This window comes from Salmo salar, chromosome 09 (assembly GCF_965601325.2).
Source record: "Salmo salar chromosome 09, fSalSal1, whole genome shotgun sequence".
In the NCBI taxonomy this organism is placed as follows: Eukaryota; Metazoa; Chordata; class Actinopteri; order Salmoniformes; family Salmonidae; genus Salmo; species Salmo salar.
The window spans coordinates 79,965,392-79,989,136 of record NC_138299.1 but is presented as its reverse complement, the minus strand read 5'-3'; the positions used below and the strand labels follow the sequence as shown (position 1 = coordinate 79,989,136).

Here is a 23,745-nt window from a genome sequence, read left to right as displayed (position 1 = left end):
GGTCTTTAACATGAGTCCTAGGTGGATCCTTGTCCTGTAGACCACAATCTGCTGCCAAGTATTGTATTTGTGTTCAAAGGGCATCTCCATTGACCATTCCAATGTAGCCGCACGTCCTCAGGATGTTGTATGTATTTGTTCAGGGTTCATTAATCCTTAAGAGTCTATTGACACACCCATGCGTCAATCTAACATAATTTTAAAAAGCCCCTTCAAAATCTGTCAGTTTAAGCTAGAGATATCAGTTTTTTTCACCGCATCTGCCAATGTTGGCCTTCTGCATCTGTGGTGGAAGGTGGCCGAGCTACAGCGGTGTTTGTCAGACCAGGAGACATCCCGATAATCGGTCTTCTCACGAAAACGTCCGTAGCATCCGTTTGGACAAACTAATATGACCCCTCTATGGAAAGGGGAGACTCCCGGACATGATGGTGTTCTCCGTTTTGCTCTACAACCCCCACGTGTCAGGGGACTCATTTGAAGGTAACCCATACAAACTAATGGAAGAATGGACGTAGTTTTGTGTCCCAAAACATAAGGGGTTAAATATGTGTTTAAAAACGAAAATATTTCCTGAGCTTTCTTATATCTCTTCAAAACCTTATTCCTTCTGATTTATTTTTTGACTGTCTGTTTTGCCATTTATGAATGTGTTATTCAATGCGTTTCTATGGGCTATAGTACTAAATAAAAAAATAAATAGAAAAATGTTATACCTAAAGTGGTCCTAAAATTCTAAATAAAATAGCAAAATTATCCATGGTATGACCATCTTAAAACAATTTCATATGTTAGCTTAGTACCCAAGCCCCCCCAACGGCTTAGACTTTTAGAGGTTAAACAACTGGATACATGTAAGAATGACTAAGGACTCACAAACCCTGGTCCTACAGGATCCCTGCGAGGACAAAAGGCACAAGGACATCTGGTCAAAGGAGAAGACATGCGACCGTTTCCCCAAGCTGCTTGTCATTGGGCCTCAGAAGACAGGTGAGAGATGGAACACCAAAACCACCTAGTGGACATCACTAGCCATGACTCTCAGTCCACAATCTCACATCTGCTCGCTCCCCATCCCAAATGGCACCCTATTCCCTGTATAATGCACTACTCTTGACCAGAGCCCTACCCTGGTCAAAAGTAGTGCATTATATAGGGAATAGGGTACCATTTGGGACGGAGCCTTGATTTCACCTCACTTGTGATTCACTTCCCTTCCTCATATGTAATTATCGCAGTGATGAGTAGTTAGAGCTGACAGGTATTTGCTCTGGCCTGTGGGAGGTTTCTGAGACTTTGGTCTGCAGAGGAGGTGTTGTTCTCTCAGAGTTACACATTCTCAGTACAGAACAAAATTACGGGAACTGGCCTGTCACACATGACCGACAGACACTCTCTCCTCCGCAGAGAAAGCAGAAGGCGGTTTATGAGAAACTCACCAACACTAATGGGAACAGGACTCTAACGAGACGATTTATTTGATCATTCATTGTCATGGCTGCTGCAAAGTCAATGTTTTAATGCTTCAAAATATATACTCTCTCTCCACTGTGTCTCTCTCTTTCTCTCCCCGCTTCATCCCCCTTCCCTCTCTCTCTCTGTCTCCCTCTCAATCCCTCTCCCTCCCAGGTTCTACAGCCCTCTATCTGTTTCTGGGCATGCACCCTGACCTGACCAGCAACTACCCCAACAAGGAGACCTTTGAGGAGATCCAGTTCTTCAACGGACACAACTACCACAGAGGCATCGACTGGTACGACTACCACAGAGAAAGAGCTCTGGGACGTTTCATAAAGGGTCTCAGAGTAGGAGTGTTGATCTAGGATCAGGTCCCCCCCCCCCCCCCCCCCCCTGCTAAATTACTCAAATGTAAAGCACTAAAATCAAATCGAAACTGTTTAGACATTATAACGGACTTACATTCTGGACCAGGTTGAAGACCGCATATGGCCCCCAGGGCCAAATTAGTTTGACACCCTTGGTCTAGAGACTTTCCATTAAATAATGCTTTCTAGTCTAGGGGGTGGCTTCTGTCAGTGTTCTGTTAGTGTATAGTTTAGTTAGTGTATCTGTTTTGTCTTTTGGTGAACACACAGGTACATGGAGTACTTCCCCCTGCCCTCCAACACCAGCTCAGACTACTACTTTGAGAAAAGTGCCAACTATTTTGACTCTGAGGTGGCAGCGGAGCGGGCGGCTGCCCTCTTGCCAAAATCCAAGATCATCACCATTCTCATCAACCCAGCTGACCGCGCTTACTCCTGGTACCAGGTTGGTTTATAACTCCTTATAACTGTTGTATATAATACATAATTACTACTCATGGTACCAGGTCTGTACGATACATCCTACGTCATGTTATAATCCTACAGCACCAGCGCGCTCATGACGACCCAGTGGCTCTGAAATACTCCTTCCATGATGTCATCGTGGCTACCCATGATGCCCCGGTGAGATTGCGTGTGCTCCAGAACCGTTGCTTGGTGCCGGGCTGGTATGCCATCCACCTGGAGAGATGGCTCAACCACTACCACTCCAGTCAGGTCCTGGTTCTGGATGGGCAGCAGTTGAAGACTGAGCCGGCCTCAGTCATGGACAGGATCCAGAAGTTTCTAGGCCTGGTCAACACGGTCAACTACCACAGGATCTTAGCGTGAGTCACTTCACAAACACAGAGCAGATAACTTCCCTAGCCACTTACCTCCATGTGGCAATACGGGCTTAGATGTATTGTAACAACGAGCATTTTAAAATGCAAATTGTCCTGTGCATTTTAAACTGAGGCTCCCAGATTAAGGTGTAATGTGTTTTCTCCAGGTTTGACCCCAACAAAGGCTTCTGGTGTCAGCTGCTGGAGGGAGGGAAGACCAAGTGTCTGGGGAAGAGCAAGGGGCGGAGGTACCCTGACATGGACCCAGAGGTAAGAGTTGTCATTTGCCAATGCAAGTTGTTCACTGATATTTGTTCATTATGATTCATGTTTGTTAATTACCTTCAGGATTATTCTGTTTGTAACTGGTAAGGGGGGGTTTATGTGTGTAAGCGCCAGATAACGTTGATTGAATCCTGGCTGTGTCTGTAATTATAATTCTATCTCTTTCTCTCTCTCTCTCCCTACCTCACTCCTATCCTTTTTTCTCTCTCTATCTATCCCTATCTCCCTCCCTACCTCACTCCAATCCATTTTTTCCCCTCTGTCTCTACCTCCCTCTATCTCTCTCTTCCTCTCTCTCCCTATCTCACTCCTATCCCTTTTTCTCTCTCTCTCACTCTCTCTCCCTCCCTCCCTCTCTCTCCCTCACTACTATCCCTTTCTCTCTCCCTCTCTCTCTCCGTCCTCCAGTCCCAGTTGTTCCTCAGGGAGCACTACAGGGATCAAAACATAGCATTATCTAAGCTGCTGTACAGGATGGGCCAGCCCCTGCCCAGCTGGCTCCGAGAGGAACTGGTCCATACCAGGTAGCAGGGGGGGGGGGGGGACAGCTCAGCGGACTGTACCACAGCTTAACCGCTCCGCTGCCACCTCAGGAGTATGATATGAATCCCCTGGAGAATCCATAGGGGGGTAAGACAGGGGTGTGTTCTGAAGAAAGCCTCTCCTTCTGTATGTGCTCTTCATAAGAGAGAACAGGGAGGAAGGGAGAGCAGGGATGGTGACCTGTGGGCGGTGAGTCTACAATGGCTCATAACCTAGGCCCTTAGTGCACTCCTCTCTCTCCCTAAGTTGTACCTCCCCATGAAACACCACCACCCTTACTTGGTACATTCTACGAAGAGACTCCCCACAAGACTGCGCCACCTCTTACAGAGGTGGAGGGGTGTGAAGGTACCGGTACAGATAGGATGGGATGGAGAGGAGGGTGTGGTCAACCCTCGTCCCCTCTTTCTTTGACTATCCCTTGCGTTCCTCACATGGACTTGGACCTTACTCTTGAGAGGAACAGGAGGATGAAGAGGAAGAGTGAGACTTGGCTAGCCTGCACAGTACCAGTCATTTAAGGCTGGGTGAGGTGAAAAAAGGGCAGATATTACACTAGAGCAGAGATCAATTAGTACTTGAATCAATTAAAAGAATGAATGCCATTAGTTGAAAATGCCTATGTTTTCTATCTAAAAACCATAGGGGGGTGGTATGTTGTATATTGACTCAGGCTACAGGTGTGATGTGGTCTTATTCACTAGGCCTTTAGACACTAGACATGAACACATTTACCAGTGCCATGACAGAATCTTCACCACTACATTACCTGGCCTATTGACGGTTCTTACTTTTTAAGATGGTGATTTGGAGACATGTTATTGTAAAAGGTGACCACAAACACATTTTCGCTCAGTTTCTGTTTCGGATGGGTTCGCATACACAGCACAGGAAGTGTCAGGCAGACAGCCAGGCTGCACACATTGAAAGCACAATATGCAAAGTATTGGTACATCTCATAAATAGACTTTACAGATACACACACATTCTAATTTAACAGGTTGTCTGAAAGTACAGTCATACTAATTTATCAGGTTGCCTGAAAGTACAGTCATTCTAATTGAACAGGTTGTCTGAGGGTACAGTCATTCTAGTTTAACAGGTTGTCTGAGGGTACAGTCATTCTAGTTTAACAGGTTGTCTGAGGGTACAGTCATTCTAGTTTAACAGGTTGTCTGAGGGCTCAGTCATTCTAGTTTAACAGGTTGTCTGAAAGTACAGTAATTCTAGTTTAACAGGTTGTCTGAAAGCTCAGTCATAACACAGATATTACAGTATGTGAAGTCGGTCCCACTTTAAACAAAGTACAACTTATGAAGGCTTTAAATAGTGTACATAAAAGCTTCATAGGCACTACATAAATGCTTCACAAATCATCTATAATCATATTTCATACTCTAAAAGGTGACAACACTTCCCACTGTAGGATGAATTGCCAAATGTGACATAACACACTGTATGCTTATACACCATTCATAGTGTCATACACTAATTTTGAAGCATTTATGTAGTGCTTATGAAGCCTTTATGTATGCGCTCTAAGGCGTTTATAAGTTGTACTTTATTTAAAGTGAGACCGTGAAGTCTGACATAAGCTAAGTTTAAATGCACTCATGTCCATCAGTCATCTGCAGTGTGAGGATTATTTTTTATATATATCCTTATTTTGAATGTTCCATTTGATTTTGTTTTAGCAGTTGTTCATAGTATTTCTGAGTTGCATCAGGGAGAATCTAAAACATGAACACCTGACATAGTCAGTATGGCCCCGAGTTATAGTAGTAGTTGGAACTCAGACATTAGTCACATGGTACTACCACTGCAAGCGTACATAACAAAAAGCTGCTCTTACTGCAATACTTTTGTACAACGTTGTTCAGACGTAATAACAACGCACATGCTGTTCGTTTGTTTCTTTCCTGGCTCTGCAATCTAATGTTATAGACATCAATTATTGAATGTGATTGAGGTGAAACTCTTTCAGCCTCCTCTCATAATGCAACGAGAGGTATTCAGTGGGGACAGAATCATCCAGGTAGTATTGAATTGTCACTACAATGGATCATAAAATAGTGCCATCTGCTGAAGTCCAGACAGATCTCTTTCATCCCATCTGTTCATACGAACGTTCCTCCCCTCTTATTCCTTCTCTCAACTACCCCCACACTGCCAATTGTTGTACAGAGCTCCTTGATTTCTTTATTTAAAGTATTATTGACATGATAATAACACAATAACAGCAATGATGGTACTAATCTCCCCGGACTGTACGATAAAGACTTGTAATTGTTGTCAATAATTTTTACAGTGTAACTAATATTGTCAGTGCTTTTTAATTAGCAAATAAAACCACTTGATTTTTATATTTTTCAGAAATGTTCTTGTCTTTCCCCACTGAGACCCCAGACTGTGTCTCTGAATGTTTGATACACAAGTGTTTTCAGAGAAGTACGATATCATTTGGGAAGGAGAAGCAGATTACAACTCAAACCTGAGATGAAGATCACAGTCTCTCATAAGAGAATGTCTCACTCGGGACGGAGAGGGTTTTACTATATTTTTACAGGGTATAATGGTTTCAGTTGAATAGTACTGGTGTTATGTTTTCCGTTTGTAGCTAGGTATGAGATCAGATCAGTACAGACTATAGGTTTTCAAGGGTCCACCCGAACCCAAATCATTTTCCCTCGGGTCCGAGTCAGATCCTGTTTGTCATCCGGTCTCGGTTCTATGTATCTAAAGCTGATAGACCCAAATGGACCCGACCACGGCTCTGCATAGCCTATAGCATATAGATTTTACGCTAATAAGGTGAATTTATTGACTTATAGAAGGCTTAGCTAACATATAAAGAGATATTAATTAACCAGAAGAGCAACTTTGCTGATAAACATCATTATTTTATCACTTTGGTCCAATCGGGTCTGACCTAGAGTCTAGCCAATTTGGGTTCGGGTCTGATTGTTCTCTGGTCCAATCAGGTCTGGCCTAGAGTCTAGCCCATTTAGGTTCGGGTCTGATTGTTTTCAGGTCTGGGTCCCCCAACTTTTTGGACCCATGAAGACCTCTAGTACAAACATCAACCTCCAGGGTTCAAACTGTCCATAAGAGTCCAAACTGGGTTCAAACGGTCTTTGAGAGTAAATGAGTACTGTATTGATTACTTTCTGACCTTACGGCATGATCTGATTCCTTTTGATTGCATCTTCTGTGGATTTTATCTTTCAGCACTTTTCTCATCATCGCTACCACAATGGAAAATCCCCAACATTCACTGTAGAATAAGTGGAATTCTGATCCACACTTCTATGGAATGACTGATTGGTTTACAGACTTAAATGAAAGCCTTCAAGGCATCCAATGAGTATAGAACTTTGCCAGTGTTGTCTCTAAGGGGAAAGGTTTCAAACATCTTGCATCATTATCAACTGTAAGATCATAAATGTCCACTAACTTTTCTTATTACCATACTGTAGCTTCAAAAGTACTACAGTATGGTAAAAGTATCCTATTCACACTATTTCAAAATAGAATAAAGGACAAAAAACATCATCTTTATTTTTTTCAATGTATATTTTATTACTGATTGAAAACAAAAAAAGCAAAATATTGCACTGGTGCAGACCTCTGTCCATAAGTATTCTATCTATTATTTGATAAAAAAATGTATGCATATTATGGTTACTGGCCCAGCATAGGTACAGGGCTAGATAATAACTGGATTGTTGTTTAACCTTAGGACTCCATTTCTGAATGAATTAAGATCTTAAGAATTAATGCATTTCCTTAAAAACAATCAAATGGGATGTTGATTTTCAAATGTAAAATCTGAGGGATTTTCTATTTACTTTCTATCTACTATTTTTCATTCATGAGAAGTTGAACTCTACTTTCTTTTCATTGCTTCAGATTTGTCTGCCTCTATCAACAAGTGATGCAGGGGCAGGTTGACCAATGACAGCTTAGTTCAAACTCTACAATCTAGTTGAACCTGCCCATCACTTTATAGACTCGGGGCTTTCCAATCCTGGCAAGACTGCCTGTCATTTCAGACAGACGCTTTCTCCGAATAGATCTCTTCCCTTTTTACTGATCGCAGAATTTGAGAGAACATAGACTTGAAGAGAATGGAGGAGCAACAGCAGCAGAGACACGATGATGCGCTCCTGGAGCGCGCAGGGAGCCAGGACGTTATCCTCCCAATAACAACCAACACAAGGTGACATTTATAGCAGTAATTTTACGAAACACTTTTTATAGATGTTACTTCGTTACATGCATCTGCATATTGTCTATAGTCTGTTTCGTCATTCCCCAAAGTAAGGTTCAAGTAAGTGTAAACTCAAAATATGATATTACAATAATCATGTATAAAAAATTATGTTAAACACATAAAGAAAATCCATAAACAAGTGCAATATTTTATATAATTTATTTACAACTTGTATGCTATTGTGAATTCACGTCATTATTGAAAGTATGCATAAATGATATTGGGAGTATTAACAATGGTTTGAGTTATCTGCTGATGCTGACTACATTCCCTATGCTTTCATTCCTTCCTTTACACTCAGATGAAGCCTCTGCCTAGTAACTACTGATGTCTCCCAAACCTGTATTAATCATAGGCTCAGGAATGAGGAACAGAAAACAGTGTTGAACATTTTCATTCTTACTGGTTTAGAATCAGCTTTTGTCTCTGCACGGGGCTCTGATTCGTTTTTGGAGGTGCTGGGATGTCACAAGGACAACCCCATACATGTCAGAAATGCAATTATGATCCCCATAATCTTTTTTAAAAAGTAAATAATGTTTGGTCTCCATAAATCAAGGTATAATTTCAATTTGTTTCTCTCCTTATATTTTTCCCTCGGTCTCTTTACTTTCCATCTCGTCTAATCTATCACCCCCTTTATCTACCCATCTTACTCTCATTCCTTCCTGTAGGGCCTCTAACAGCCGTGCGTTTAAGGTAGCAGGGTTGACAGTGCTGGCGTGTCTTCTCCTAGCCGGCCAGGCCCTCACTGCCTACCTGGTCTTCAACCAGAGGGGCCAGATCCATGACATGCAGAAGAGCAACGACAACATGCGCAAGCAGCTGAGAAACAGACCACTGGGTAGGGGATTGGAGGAGAGGGAAGGAGGGGTGTTGATGTGTAGAGTTGGTGGCCAAAGGAGAGGGAAGTGAGATCTACTTATGTGGGAAGAGAGACTAGGGGAACTGGATAGAAAAGAGGAATGGAATAGGTAGGGGTTTTATTCCACAGAAGGGACCACCCATACAGTCATGAGTCCATATTTTTTTTAAATGTAAGTCGCTTTGGATAGTGTCTGCTAAAATGCATATATTATTATTATTATAAGAGTTGGGTAAATTACATTTATTGTAATCTGTAACGGCACTTTCGGATTACCCAAACTCTAATGTAATCCGATTACTTTGTTACTTTTAGATTACTTTCCCTTAAGAGGCACAGGTTAGTAGCTGGCACAGACAGTCTTAAAATCGGATTTGAAATCTAACCTTAACGACACTGCTAACCGTAATGCCTAACCATAACTTTAAATAAAGTAAACTTTTAATATATTTTTTTGTTTATATATATTTACAATGTAGCCAATTTTGACTTTGAAGCTGGCCCATTCTACCTTAAGGATGACTCGTCCCAATAAATGTCAACCTGCTTAATAGGCATTAGAGTAAGACAAAAATGTATATCCTGACACCGCGGATAAATCAATGTTAGAGTTTACATAGCTGGCTATAAATGGATGTTGCATTTTACTTTATGGGTTGGTTATGTAGGCTTCTTCAACCTATTGCTTTCTACTACAGATAATAATACGATTAGATTATATCTTTAACCAAAGTCTGTCAGATTTCTAGTCGTTCCAATTATTTAATACCCCTTGATCCTCAATAATAGGACTTGGAAATCTAGATAAGCCAAGTTGTTTTACATGAGCATGACCCCAAAAAACAAATTACTATTTAGCCTAATCTTTTCTTTTTTTGTTGTCATGGAGGACTGATTGGGCTCATTGCTTCGAGTTGAAAAATAAATGCTGCTCTCAGAAATGGCATGCTTTGAACACTACAGGAAAGACAAGATGGTAATTTACCATGAAGAAAATAAAAGCCCCACTCCTGGTCTTCTTAAATGAAATGAGTTGTTGATAGTATGGAGCACAATACCACAGGGGAGTTTAGGGAGGAAATCAAACTTATTGCATAGTTGTTAATAGCATATTTTTCACTGGCTGTCAACTGGGGGGCGTGTTCATTACTCTGGTTCTGTTGCAAAACGTTTCTTAAACGGAAGCAAGTGAAACGTGGAGGGACCTACCTGAATTTGTCCAATACAAATTCTCGTTTGCCTTTGTTTGCTTCCGTTTGGTTCTTAAATGGTTTCCGTCATGAATACACCCCTGGACGCAAAAACAATGATTTGATAGGCAGCTTAAACAGAATATACAGTACATTAGTGAACAGCCAACCACAACAACCACAATCCGATGGCCCAAATAAATGGGAGAGCAGCATTGTGATTCACAGCAATGCGCTATATAGTCTAGATATCAATAATAAGTGATATCAGTATCGCCTGTAGGCTACACCACTGCTATCATCCTTACCACCAAGCGTGTATTCAAGTTGGATAATCTTTGGATGCCGACAGCAGTCGCACCGTTTAGAAGACATAGCTTGGACTGTGGCCTACAAAAGCCTATTCCTGCTCTTTTCCCGCAACCCATCAAACGAATTTTGTGTGTCATAGTGGTCTCTGATTTGTGGTTAGACTCGCTGAGGAGGAACAAACCTTTTTTCAATGCTGATTTGAATGTCATTGAGAAAACAGAAAGGTGTAAAATAATTTGACACAAACATCCTTTAAGAATTTAAAAGTCATGCTAAAAGTTAGCATCTAGTTTTTCAAAAGGCTCTGCAATCTGATTACAATAGTTTAGCTGGTAATGTAACGATTACAATTTTTTGGTCATCATTACTCCCCAACCATGATTCATCTAGAAATTTGGGAGGGGCTAGCCTCAATCCCAATTGGAAGTGTTTGATCTTATTCACACTGACCTGTCGCCGTCTTCCCCTTCTGGCTCCAGCTGTGGCCCCTGTCAAGATGCAGATGCCCATGCTCAACATGGCCCGGCTGATCGACTTCACTGATGAGGACTCCAAGACTCCCATGACGGTATGACTCCTCTTTCCCTTCTTAGAGCAGGGGTTATTCAACTTTTTCAGCCTGGGACCCAAATGATATATTCTGTGTTTTCCTGGGACCCAAGCTTATGAAAACATGCAACTATATGTAAGTATCGGTACATTTCAATGCCCTTATGCATAAAACAAATGCAATATAGACAAAAAAAATACAAATTAAATAAAATATACATATAAATAGCAATTCATATTTATTTTTCCCCATTTAAAAACACTTTACATATCTGTCTAGGTTGGAACTGTTGCTGTTAAAATACAAGAAATCATTTTCATTCTGAACTGGAATAAACGGATTGATCACATCACACAGATGTATAACAGAACACACACACACAGTCCTAATGAGATATGTGTGGCTGGTTGAAGTTTTGAACAAGCTTGTCTATTCTGGGCTCAGTTTTTGGCAGTGCAACCCTGAGGTCATGCTCAGCATGGAGTCTGTTTCTGTACTTGTTTTTAAGTATGTCAGAGTTGAGAACCTTGACTCGCATAGGTATGTGGGGCCAAACTGGATCAGAACATCTACTGCTTTCTCAGTCAGGCAGGAGACCGCTTCCTGCTGTAGATGAGAAACCCAGAACTGTGTGTGTTTGCCCCAAAAAGCATTGCTTCAGTCAAATGATTATCTTCATCTGTACTGTTACTTAGGGTAGCTGGCTAGCTTGCTTTGGCTAACGTTACCCAGCTAGCTGTTAGCTGTCTACGAGGGGATTGTTTGAAAGAGAAACTCACATCTACTACTATGAGATATAGTACTCCCTTATTTCTGCTTGTCATCACCTGTTCTAAAATAGACAACAATGCCCTGCTAGCTGACTTACTTTTCACTGTCGAAGCACTGTTTCCTGAAGCACTGTTTCCTGAAGCATTCTGCCCTGTTCTGAAATAACTCCCTGGGTTTACTGTCATGCTGTGGATGTTTAGTCAGGATGTGTCCTTTTAATTTGTTTGTTTTGAGAGCAGGGGCGAAAATCTGATATCAACTTTGGAGGGGACAATTACATGAAATCTTCTCAAGAGCAATTCCTGAGGGGGACACCAAAAGTAGTGCTGTAACACATAGCCTACATTGTAATATGGTAAATGTATATTGAGGAACCAAAGAAATAAGGTGTTTGCCGTACTCCTAACTACCGGTACCCAAAACTACACAACTAATCACATCAATACCATTGCCTTTAACAAATCTTAGTTCAGTCACCAGTTTAAGTTGAGAGTGGGGGTATCCATGGCATTTTCCAATTATGTTCCTATTTTACAAGTAAAAAAAATGGAGAACCTTTCATAATGTTGCCAAACAAAGACTCAACAAACTTACCTGAGACTCCCTGTCTCTGCCAGTCTGTCCCTGCATATCTGTCCCCAACTCTGCTGTCTGTGTGCCATCTGTTGCCTGCTCTGCCTAATGACATCATTGTGAAACATTTCCATTAGAATTTCATTTCTTTCTTATGAACATTTTATCAACTAGTCTTTGAGATATTAGGCTACTAGGGTTCTTACTTTGCATTTTGGTGTACTGAAAAATACTCTGATGTCCGTCTTTTATTTTTCTGCCATTTTTCTACCTGGCTGGCTGGCTACACACACACACACACGTGTGTAGGTTATTTACAGTAGGAGATGGGCTTCTATCATCTTATCTTTTATCATTCTATTTGGGCTTCGATCTAAAAGGTAGCTAGCAAATGTGAAACGGATTAAAATGACAAGAGTTGACAGCTGTATGAGTTCACCATTTACACAACATATGCTGCAACATTTTGTAATTTTAATAGTTTGTTTCATATTGGCTGGCTTCCAACAATAGCTGAATTTGCAAACCTAGCGAGCACCAATTCAGTTTCAGTGGTGTTTGCTATAATCTTTGCTACCTGGGTTAAATAAAGGTGAAATAAAATAAATAAATAAATAAAAGTTCCCTTGCGACAATTTAGCTTTTGTACCGAGACCATTAAATATATTTAAGACAATGGTAGAAGAGAGTGTAGTTCTGTTCAGTTTGGACTTCAGTTTATCGCTAACCTTATCACAGGGACTTTGAAGCACTAATTTACATCATCTGCATGCTGATCTTGGAATAAATTGACGATAGCAAAGATTCCATCTTTGACAAGGCCACATAAATGGAATAGGTACTAGCTAGCTTAATAGGTAATATTTGCGCGCTAGCTCTGCATATTCAGCTAGTGTTTGTGCGCGATTGACTGGATTAACCTCACGTCAGTTACGTTCATTGAGTGCCTTTCAGACAGTAGACACGACCCCTCTGTTACCTTGCCAACTAAGGAACTGGCAGTGGATCAAACCATTGTGAGGCAAAGGGTGGGGGGGTCGCAATCTTTTGAAACTTAAAAACGCGCTATTAAGTGTCTATAATCAGCACAGTTGCTTTCATTGCGTATTATTAATATTATTTAAATTACATAGTTATGTTTCAGTGATATATTGGGGGGGACAAATCATATTTTTCCCAGGATGGGGGGGTCGTGTCCCCCCCGTCCCCCCCGGGATTTCCACCCCTGTTTGAGAGACTCATTACTAAGCACTTCCCACACAAGACACATTGTGGGCGCTCCTCTTTATTTCTCAAAGGTTGTATGAAAAAAAGAGAGCGAAACTCATTTCTGGATTTGGGTTTCTTGACGATTGAGCTCAGTCAGAACTTGTGGCTAGCTTGAGTCCATTTGATGACAGCGGTGAGTGATGGCAAGTGGGAATGATAAGTGAATGGCTGAGAGCGCATCATCTGCTGCTGAATGACAGCGCTGCAGCTTGTGGGTCGCGGAGGGATCTTCAATAAAACTGCAGGAAAAAGATGTAAACCGCAAAGCACACAGGTGTCTCCCTCCCACTCGTGCAGCTGCCAAACTGAGCAGAGACACCACTGCTAAGCATGGAGCGCACTTACAGAGAGCACAGTTGCACATTGCCACATCAATTCTAGTAATGAATGAAGTAACTATACACGTTCTCTGACATGTCGCGACCCACTATTAATGGACATTTTTGTAGGGGTTGATATATTATTCATATGTGAAAATCAAGTCTGAAATTTGTAAGTGGAAATTACAAACTTTAGAAGTCTTTTTAAACCTCAAATACACTACAAGTGTTTAATTTCCTGCAACAGGGTGATCAAATGATGAACCAACATCTGTAAACACAATCATTAAAAAACTAACATTTTCTCTGGATGCAGCATGCACACTACTAGACCAATACATTAGACCGATACACACACTAAAACAATATACTCACAAGACCAGGCAAAGTAACCATAACACATGCCACTTCACACAGCTCAGGAGTTCATGGCCTTTGAGTTAAAAAAATAAAGACAATGAGTCTGTTGATACACAGTGTTCATGAATAGGTCCGCGACCCATACTTTAAGAAAGGCTGTCTTCAAGGCTTTTATGAACTGAGGGAAAACAGCCACTAGATGGCAGCAACAAGCTCACTTTGAAATGTTAACTTGTGTCCCCTAGGACTAAGCTCCCTCCTGCTCCTTTGAAATTAAAATAAAAAGCTGAGTATTTTTGTCTGTCTGACTGTCTGCTCTCCCATCAGAACCTGGAGGCCACTGCAATTGCAATTGTGAGCCTGGAGGATCAAGTGAAGGATCTGCTGCAGGTAAATTAATAAATACATATTCATCAATGAATCCACCCTTTGCATTGAAGTCCCCTCTACAAAGACAGGAACAGTTTAAATATCAGCCATTGATTGATTCATTATTTTATTGTGCAGAACCCCCAGCTGCCACAGTTCAACGAGACGTTCCTGGCCAACCTGCAGAGCCTGAAGCAACAGGTGGAGGAGACTGAGTGGGAGGTGAGACTTAGATGCATCCCAAATGGCACCCTATTCCTCTTTTAGTACACTACTTTTGACCAGGGTCATAAGGCTTGTGGTCAAAAGTAGTGCACTGTATAGGAACCCTGATAACACCCTAAGACACATGTATGAATATCCATAAATAATCATGACATGATCCACATTACCTTACAGTATCTTACCCAAGGGCTGTGCGGTGCACAGTGTTTTACTATATACCGGTAATGATGCAAGGACCGGTTTGAGTTTTAAAATGACCTTCTAAACCAAATGTGATAGATACTCCGGCGCTAATAATGTCTGTTTTTATAGTTTACTCTGTTTGCTACTTAAGTAATCGCTCTCTCTCTCCTCCTGCTGCTACATGCTGCTAACCACACCAAGCCCTGCCCCGTCACTCAAGGAGAGAGCAGTTGCTCGACCACTGAGTCATGAGCACTTTCTTGCCGTTCACTCCGCATGGTCAGATGGATGCAACATTCGCTTTCCACTAGCACTCTATAATTACACTTATTGTTTGTATCTTGCTGTCTGCAAACTACTGTCTATTCTTGGCAAGGTGTAGTAAAAATAATTACTGTTAACCGGTAATCGCTAGTTAACTGGCTAAATGTACTAACAGTCAGAGCGAACGTAGCTAGTTAGCTAATACTGTCTGGTACCAGTGCTGGTGTAGACCTAGATTAGCATTTTTGTGCAACGGTATCTTATCAGAGAGGAAAAGGTGAAGCATGAATATGTTGGTTAGCTAGCTACATGAAGTAAGAAAACATGTAATTTAACATCTAATTAGGGTCACCTGAAAACACAGACCAACACTTTGGTTCCTACCCTGTCAATAATTCCTCACTGGCTTATTCATTCGGTGTCTTGTCAAACAACAATGTATTCAAGGTTCTGCCCACTATATTCCAATTATAGAATCAGAACAATTGTTATATTTCCATGATTTTAACAGTTCACCATTTTTTGACTATATCATGCTGTGTGGCACAGTGTGGAAATTATAATTAAAGTGCAGGAAATCCAGAAATTGTTGAAAATGCTGAAAATGATTTTAGTTTGTAGTTAGATTGAACATTATAAGTGGAGAAAGCCCCATTGAAATCACTTATAATGTATGTGCTGCCACCCTAGGCTCATGACATACTCACTAAGCATATTTAAAACATTTATTATTGAAAAACATAAAATACCATATCGCCCAACCATATCTTACCCTGAACCCTGACTGTGTCCCTCAGGGCTTTGAGACCTGGGTGCGTTATTGGCTGCTCTTCCAGATGGCCCAGGAGAAGCCCCCTGCTCCCCCCACACCTCAGCCAGGTGAGCTTACCCCCCCCTCCACCAACACCTCCAAACCACCACCTCGTCCTCACCCCTACCTCCTCACCTCCTCACCCCCCACCACCTCATAACTTCATGTCTCTTGTCTCTCCCTCTCTTATTTCTTCCACCCACCCCCTAAACCAAGTATTTAATATAAATTCACCATTGCTCTCTTCTTTCCCTCTCCTCTCTTCTTTCACTCTCCTCTCCTCTCTGTTATTTCACTCTCCTCTCTTCTTTCCCTCTTTGTTCTTTCACTCGCCTCTCTTCTTTCACTTTCCTCTCTTCTTTCACTCTCCTCTCTTCTTTCACTTTCCTCTCTTCTTTCACTCTCCTCTCTTCTTTCCCTCTCCTCTCTCTTCTTTCCCTCTCCTCTCTCTTCTTTCCCTCTCCTCTCTTCTTTCCCTCTCCTCTCTCTTCTTTCCCTCTCCTCTCTCTTCTTTCACTCTCCTCTGTTGTTTCACTAGCCTCTCTTTCACTTTCCTCTCTTCTTTCCCTTTCTTTTCCCTCTCTTCTTTCTTCTTTCCCTCTCTTCTCTTCTTTCCCTCTCCCTTATTTTCCTCTCTTCTCGAGAACGTTATATCTGGTAGGTACATAGTGGTGGTGATGGGACTGTTGTTGTCTCATGTTACTGTTTGTTTCCCACAGTCCCCCATCAGAGGATGGCAGCTTACCCCAGGATGATGCAGCTGAAGGAGTACAAGAGTGAGTGTTAGATAGAAACTCAATAACAAACAGACAGAGAGATGTACAATATATAGGCAACGCTTTGGATCACATGTCTGAATACATTGCTTGATAGTTTGGCACATATGGTTGACTCTTTTCTCTATATTTTGCAGATGAGTAAACCACAGCTCAACCACAGCACCTGATGGCCTTCTTCACCAAGTGTCCTTATCCCCCCCTCCCCCAAAAAATACACACAATTTTCCTTCTGTCTATCTCACTCTTCCTTTATCTTCATATAGCTAAGTTACCTGGAAGGCAAACCGATCAATGTTCTCTTTTGATTTCTGGATGATTTGCCTTCGGACAGCATATAAGGCTTAAACTATTAAAATGTTTGCTTGTGAGCTCAGCTATGTTAAGCATTGCTAAATATATACATATGAAGTGTATGTTACATTTTACTCCATGCGCACAACATCCAAACTTTCCCAAACCCTGACCCTACTCCTGTCCATTTTTACCCCTAGTCCCTTACCTTGGTCCTCCAATCATACCCCTCTAATGGGGGCTAGCCCCACCTGTTTTTTTTTTTATCTGCCTCTCCCCATAGATTGCCATAGGGCTTTGTTTGAAAAGCTTACTGTCTATATAATATAACATAGATTAACATCTATTTGTCCATCTCTTTAAAGCATGCTTTTACTATTATGAATGAGGATGTGGGGAAGTGATTCTACCAAGAGATGTGAACCAGACAGAATTAATAAAGTATGTTGTTTCCTACTGAAACACTGTTTCATGACCCTTAGTCTATCCTCCACAAAATAACAGGAAGTATAAATAGCCATAACCAGACTTTGTCATTTATCATTGTCAATGATAATGGTATGTAGAAGTAATCAACATTTTAAAATGAATAGATTATTTTGACCTGCCCACATTTCATTGGAAGAGGCAGTGTAAACTCTTAACATAGTATATTAGTTAGAAAGGTACACTATAGATACAATTGTATGTGGACATCCCTTCAAAATGGTGGATTCTGCTATTTCAGCCACATCTGTTGCAGACAGGTGTATACAATTGAGCACACAGCCATGCAATCTCCATAGCCTAACATTGGCAGTAGAATGGCCTTACTGAAGAGATCAGTGACTTTCAACGTGGCACAGTCATAGGATGAACACCTTTCCAACATGTCAGTTCATCAAATTTCTGCCCTGCTAGAGCTGCCCCCGGTCAACTGTAAGTGCTGTTATTGTGAAGTAGAAACGTCTAGGAGCAACAATGACTCAGCTGCTAAGTGGTAGGCCATACAAGCTCACAGAACGGGACTGCCAGGTGCAGAAGCGCATAAAAATCGTCTGTCCTCGGTTCTAACACTCACTACCGAGTTCCAAACTGCCTCTGGAAGCAACGCCAGCACTGTTTATCGGGAGCTTCATGAAATGGGTTTCCATGGCCAAGCAGCCGCACACAAGCCTAAGATCACCATACACAATGCCAAGCATCGGCTGGAATGGTGTAAGGCTCAGCCATTTGATTCTGGAGCAGTGGAAATGCGTTCTCTGGAGTGATGAATCACGCTTCACCATCCGGCAGTCCGACGGCCAAATCTGGGTTTGGCGATGCCAGGAGAACGCTACCTGTCTGAATGCATAGTGCCAACTGTAAAGTTTGGTGGAGGAGGAATAATGGTCTGGGGCTGTTTTTCATGGTTCGGGCTAGGCCCCTTAGTTCCAGTGAAGGGAAATCTTAACGCTTCAGAATACAATGACATTCTAGACAAATCTGTGCTTCCAACTTTATGGCAACAGTTTGGGGAAGGCCCTTTCCTGTTTTAGCATGACAATGGCCCCGTGCACAAAGCGGGGTCCATACATAAATGGTTTGTTGAGATCGGTGTGGAAGAACGTGACTGGCCTGCACAGAGCCCTGACCTCAACTCCATCGAACACCTTTGGGATTAATTGGAACACCGACTGCGAGCCAGGCCTAATCACCTAATATCAGTGCCCGATCTCACTAATGCTCTAGTGGCTGAATGGAAGCAAGTCCCTGCAGCAATGTTCCAACATCTAGTGGAAAGGCTTCCCAGAAGAGTGGAGGCTGTTATGGCAGCAAAGGGGGGACCAACTCCATATTAATGCTCCTGATTTTGGAATGACATGTCCAACTTTTAGTCATGTAGTGTATCTCTAGCTTAGACAGATTTTGATGGGCATTTTATTATTAGCTCAATTAGGTTGTCGGCTAAGAGTTAAACATATGAGAGATTGATTTAGTCAAGATATTGCCAACGCCTTACGACAATCAAACCGTCAAATGTCTTGCTTCCATAACTCTCCCCTTGTGGTCAGGCTGAGGGCCACCAGAGGGAGCTGCTGGTCCTGGGCAGAGAGACAGGTCCTGGTAATACAGAGGCCTGTCACTGTGGCCCCGAGAGACCTGGAGACCCAGTACCACAGATACCAGCATGAGCTGCGCTCTCAGGGAGGAGAGTCTGCAGGTAGGGCTGGAGGTTGTACGGTTTCTCTGTCTTCATCCAGCCGTTTTGTTGCTGCATAGAGGACCGTCGATCTTTGAACCTGCCCTGCATATCTTACCAGCGCTTTCCAGTGTCACACCTTTCACCAGCATGTTAATCTCTCCCCACCCTCATCCCCAGGTCTTCAGGATGTACAGGTAGGTGAGTGAGGAGCAGAGGAGGGTGTCAGAGGGCAGGTACAGGACTCTTAATGCTGGAGACCATACAGGATGCAGTCTGCCTGTCCTCAGAACCAACAGCAACAGGCAGACAACAAACGGCACTGCAAAGGTGACTTACTCACCTGGATGACACTTGTATAACATACGGTGTATTCACATTCCAGATTTTGTTGTTACATTCTGAAATTAAAATTGATTAAATTGAGATTTTTTTTGCCACTGGCCTACACACAATAGCCTATAATGTCAAAGTGGAATTATGTTTAGACATTTTTACTAATTGATCAAAAATGAAAAGCTGAAATGTCTTGAGTCAATAAGTATTCAACCCCTTTGTTATGGCAAGCCTAAAATAAGTTCAGGAGTAAACATTTGCTTAACAAGTCACATGAGAAGTTGCATGGACTCACTGAGTACATTAATAGTCTTTAACATTCTTTTTTTATGACTACCTCATCTCTGTACCACACACATATAATTCATTATCTGTAAGGTCCTTCAGACGAGCAGTGCATTTCAAACACAGATTCAACCACAAAGACCAGGGAGGTTTTCCAATGCCTCGCAAAGAACAGCACCTAATGGTAGATGGGTAAAAATTAAGAAAGCAGACACTGAATATCGTTTTGAGCATGGCAAAGTTATTAATTACAATTTGGATGGTGTGTCAATACACCCAATCACTACAAAGATACAGACGTCCTTCCTAACTCAGTTGCCGGAGAGGAAGGAAAACGCTCAGGGTGACTTTAAAACAGTTAGAGTTGAATGGCTGTGATTGGAGAAAACTGAGGATGGATCAACAACATTGTACTTACTCCACAATATTAAGCTAAATTACAGAGTGAAAAGGAAACCTGTACAGAATAAAAATATTCCAAAACATGCATCCTGTTTGCAATAAGGCAAGTAAAACTGCTAAAAATGTCGTAAAGAAATGTACTTTTACATCCTGAATACAAAGTTGTGTTTGGGGCAAAAACAACATTTTCAAGCATGGTGGTGGCTGGATCATGTTATGGGTATGCTTGTCATCGGCAAGGACTAGGGAGTTTTTTTTAGGATAAAAAGAAACCGAATGGAGTTAAGCACAGGAAAATCATAGAGGAAAACTTGGTTCAGTCTGCTTTCCAACAGACACTGGGAGACATTCACCTTTCAGCAGGACAATAACCTAAAACACAAAGCCAAATATGTTGCTTACCAAGACAACATTGAATGTTCCTGAGTGGCCTAGTTAGTTTGACTTAAATCGACTTAAAAATCTATTGCATGACTTGATCACTGCTGGACAGCCATACTCAACAACCAACTTGACAGAGCTTGAATGTGGCAGGACTTGCAAACTATTAGACTGTTTCGGAGGATGGGCATTGGCTAATTGAGTGACTGATATTACAAGAGAAACTGCTGATGCCCACAGCCAAATGTCTAAATTGCACCTTGTGAATTCTACTATTCAAACTCTCAACAGTAAGTTTAGACACCGACTGGGGGAAATTCATCCGAGGGCCTACAAAAGGGCCCATCCCTGTCCTAGATCCTAATTTAAGAAAATGTATTTTAAATCACCGAAATAATTATGTATTTCATACATTAAGTATTTATTATTCCTAGTTCATCCAAAAATCTGTAAATGTTCTCCCTCTTTCCTCTGTAGCATTGGCTGAGCTAAAGGACATCCTGTGTGCGGGATGACCTCATGGGACAGTGAAAATATTTTTGAATTTATGGCATTTTATTTTGAATAGAAAAAAAACAAAAATAAAATGAAATATTTCTTAAAACACTTTCTGCACCATATTGTATCTTTTGACATTTTACTTGGCAGAGAAAATTATAAATGCTAGTAAAATGACCATACTGACAATCATAGCACCACTCAAGTGTTGTGTAATGTAGACGTATTACCCAAACCCAACAATTTATATTAGTCCACCCATGATATATTGAAGAAAAGACAAGTATGAATATGGCTAGTGAAAAGTAGGCAGTGTGCAGCAAATAAACCAGTGACAATGTGATGGAAGGGTCTGCAAGACACCTAAAGTGCAGCTTCTATTGCATAATTGTAATCTTCAAATAATTAACTAAATTAAAAATACTATGAGTCACTAAAGTAAAATTATATAAATAAATGCATCATAAAAAAAACATTTCAACCTGAATGACAATCAATGTCAATGCATCATCTGGTAAATAATGCTGCCAGAGATTGTGGTGGAGCAGTGGAATGGGAGTTAGCAGAGGTCCACTGTCCATAACACAGGTATGTTCAGGCAGAGTCCTGCTACCTGTAGTACAGCTAGGCTGCCAGGCTGATCATAGAAGTGGGTAACAGAAAGAAGGGGGTGAACTGCAGGCCCAGTAGAACCCAGGATAGGAGGGTGTTGACCAGCATAGAGCAGGAGATGACAAATAGCCTGGGGATGCCACTACCATCGTTCAGCAGTACTGACATCAGCAACCCGTTAGCTGCATGCCCTGCCACAATGGCCCACGCCACCCCTGAGTAATCCTCCAGGAAACCCTGTTCTCCCCCCCATGCTAGAGAGGTGGGAAACCCTGTTGATGGCCACTCCAAACACATGCAGGTACAGGGGTAGTCGCTGGCTCTTCAGCAACCGCTCTGTGTAGACGGCTACTAGCCCTGAGATGAAATAGTAGACCAGCACAAGGCTGTGATGTGAAGGCTGGGACTCGCCTGGTCCGCAGCCTAGGAACAGGGAGGCGTGCAGGGCAGACAGGTACCCAGTCAGGAGCGGAGTGGCCAGGAGGACTCCCCTTCATCCACCACCTGCTGCAACAGGGACCCAGACCCCATGTTCTGGATCACACTCATTCTCAATACTGCATGTCACTAACACCCCTGAATAACTAGCATATGTCTGAATATACAAATACCCTCACCTTAAGTCTTAACATTAAATTAGCAACAAATCCCATCATTTTGGCCAAATCTATTCAACAATAACATGATATTCAAGGTATTTGGGATTTTAAGCTGGTAAAAAAAAAAGGTATTTCTGCTCAGAAAACAAAAAAGGGACACTGTCTTGTTGTTCACATCATTGATTCAAAATCAATTAGGCCTAGATGGCTGCACCAGGCAATGTTACTAAGGCAAGCAGTCAAACACCCCTGCAATGTAACCTTACACTCAAGGCACATAACCTTATCCCCTTTTACAAACTTTAGAATCTGATCAGCAGAGAGAATAACATATTTTCCCAGGGCACTGACAGATTTACCCTTTAACATTTGCACAAAACCCAAAGCAAACCCACTCTTTCACACCACAATCCAGTTAAAACGAAATATTATTTTTTACAGTATACAAAGGAGAGGTTTGAGCCTCTGAAAAAGAGACATGGTGCTTGTGCCCTAAACCTCAGGCAGTTATAAGATGAAGCCTAGGCCTGGTTCTTCCCATTACTTGGGTCCTTTTCTAAACAAACTCATATAGTCTTTCAGGGTGCTTTCGATGTTGGGAACCTGATAGTTCTGTGCAGCGTAGATGCCTGTGAATGTTCCCAGTACCACTCCTATGACAGCTGAGGAACGGAGCTTGGCCACCATATAGCCAGCCAGGAAGCCCTTCAGGAAGGGAGATGCCAGCACAGAGCCCCCCTGAGGAAGAACAAGAAACAACAGTCAGGACAAAGGATGCACACAAAATACAAAAATATGCCTTGATATTACAACTCTTTAATGATAAATCATTATTAGTTGATCCTTTATGATTTTTCAGGACTGAGTATGTCTGCTGTTCTGTTTCATAAAGTGACATTTCACCTACTTTTTAACTTTGGATAATAACAACATACCTGCGGGATTCCTTCTGCAAATTCACTCTCCACACGTTTCTGGATCTCTTCCAGCTGATTCTTGAGCTGGTTGAGATTCTTCATCTGTTTGAAAGGATCCTAGAACACATACAAATAATTTATACATTCAAGTAATGCAGTGAGCATAGGTAACACTGACTGAGGCTTTTACACCAGCATCAACAAAACTATGGAATTTATCGTGGAAGAATGGTGTCGCATCGCTCCAGTTAAAGACACTTGTAGAATCTATGCCAAGGCGCAGTCAAGCTGTTCTGGAGACTCAAGGAAGAGCAGTGGGCTAGATCATGCTGTTCTAATATATAGAGAGAAAAGAATACGATTGAAGCAAAAATCACTACTCACCTTGTCATCCGCCATTTTTGCTCGATTGAATGCTCTGTGATCTACTCGTATGCCTGGAGTGGAAAGCAACATCAAAGCAATTTATCTTGCCTGGAACATTATTTGCTTTTGCGTAAAGTTGTACTGATTGCAAGTCAGTTGAGCTAGTTTACCTCTTGCTCATCAAGGTGGATATGGACAGGATACACTGATCCTGGATCTGTGCTTTATGGAAACGTCTACCTCTTCCAGTTCACGCATTGCTTTCACGTGTCTTAAACGTATTTTCTGATTGGCCTTTTTTTGTT

General features: G+C 41.8%; 3 protein-coding genes across 3 annotated transcripts in view; 2 read left to right on the top strand and 1 right to left on the bottom strand.

Moving 5' to 3' along the window:
- Positions 1-5,841, top strand: part of LOC106611870 (bifunctional heparan sulfate N-deacetylase/N-sulfotransferase 1) — a 93,242-nt gene extending 87,401 nt beyond the window's left edge. The window contains exons 10-15 of the mRNA XM_014212488.3: positions 894-990; positions 1,630-1,753; positions 2,097-2,271; positions 2,373-2,653; positions 2,818-2,920; positions 3,344-5,841. Of these exons, the coding sequence (XP_014067963.1) occupies positions 894-990; positions 1,630-1,753; positions 2,097-2,271; positions 2,373-2,653; positions 2,818-2,920; positions 3,344-3,463 (900 nt within the window). The 3' untranslated portion in view covers positions 3,464-5,841. The remainder of the gene's footprint in view (positions 1-893; positions 991-1,629; positions 1,754-2,096; positions 2,272-2,372; positions 2,654-2,817; positions 2,921-3,343) is intronic.
- A 1,608-nt stretch (positions 5,842-7,449) lies between these two features.
- On the top strand, positions 7,450-17,345 carry LOC106611871 (HLA class II histocompatibility antigen gamma chain). Its single transcript, XM_014212490.3, has 8 exons — positions 7,450-7,697; positions 8,426-8,595; positions 10,598-10,686; positions 14,289-14,351; positions 14,469-14,552; positions 15,800-15,881; positions 16,533-16,589; positions 16,727-17,345. The coding sequence occupies exons 1-8, from the start codon at positions 7,606-7,608 to the stop codon at positions 16,732-16,734; spliced, it is 645 nt and encodes a 214-aa protein (XP_014067965.1). The 5' UTR covers positions 7,450-7,605; the 3' UTR covers positions 16,735-17,345.
- A 2,541-nt stretch (positions 17,346-19,886) lies between these two features.
- LOC106611873 (SLC35A4 upstream open reading frame protein) lies at positions 19,887-23,678 on the bottom strand. Its single transcript, XM_014212496.3, has 3 exons — positions 23,459-23,678; positions 23,093-23,191; positions 19,887-22,895 (listed from the first exon to the last, which is right to left on the bottom strand). The coding sequence occupies exons 1-3, from the start codon at positions 23,528-23,530 to the stop codon at positions 22,698-22,700; spliced, it is 369 nt and encodes a 122-aa protein (XP_014067971.1). The 5' UTR covers positions 23,531-23,678; the 3' UTR covers positions 19,887-22,697.
- Positions 23,679-23,745: the final 67 nt, after the last annotated feature.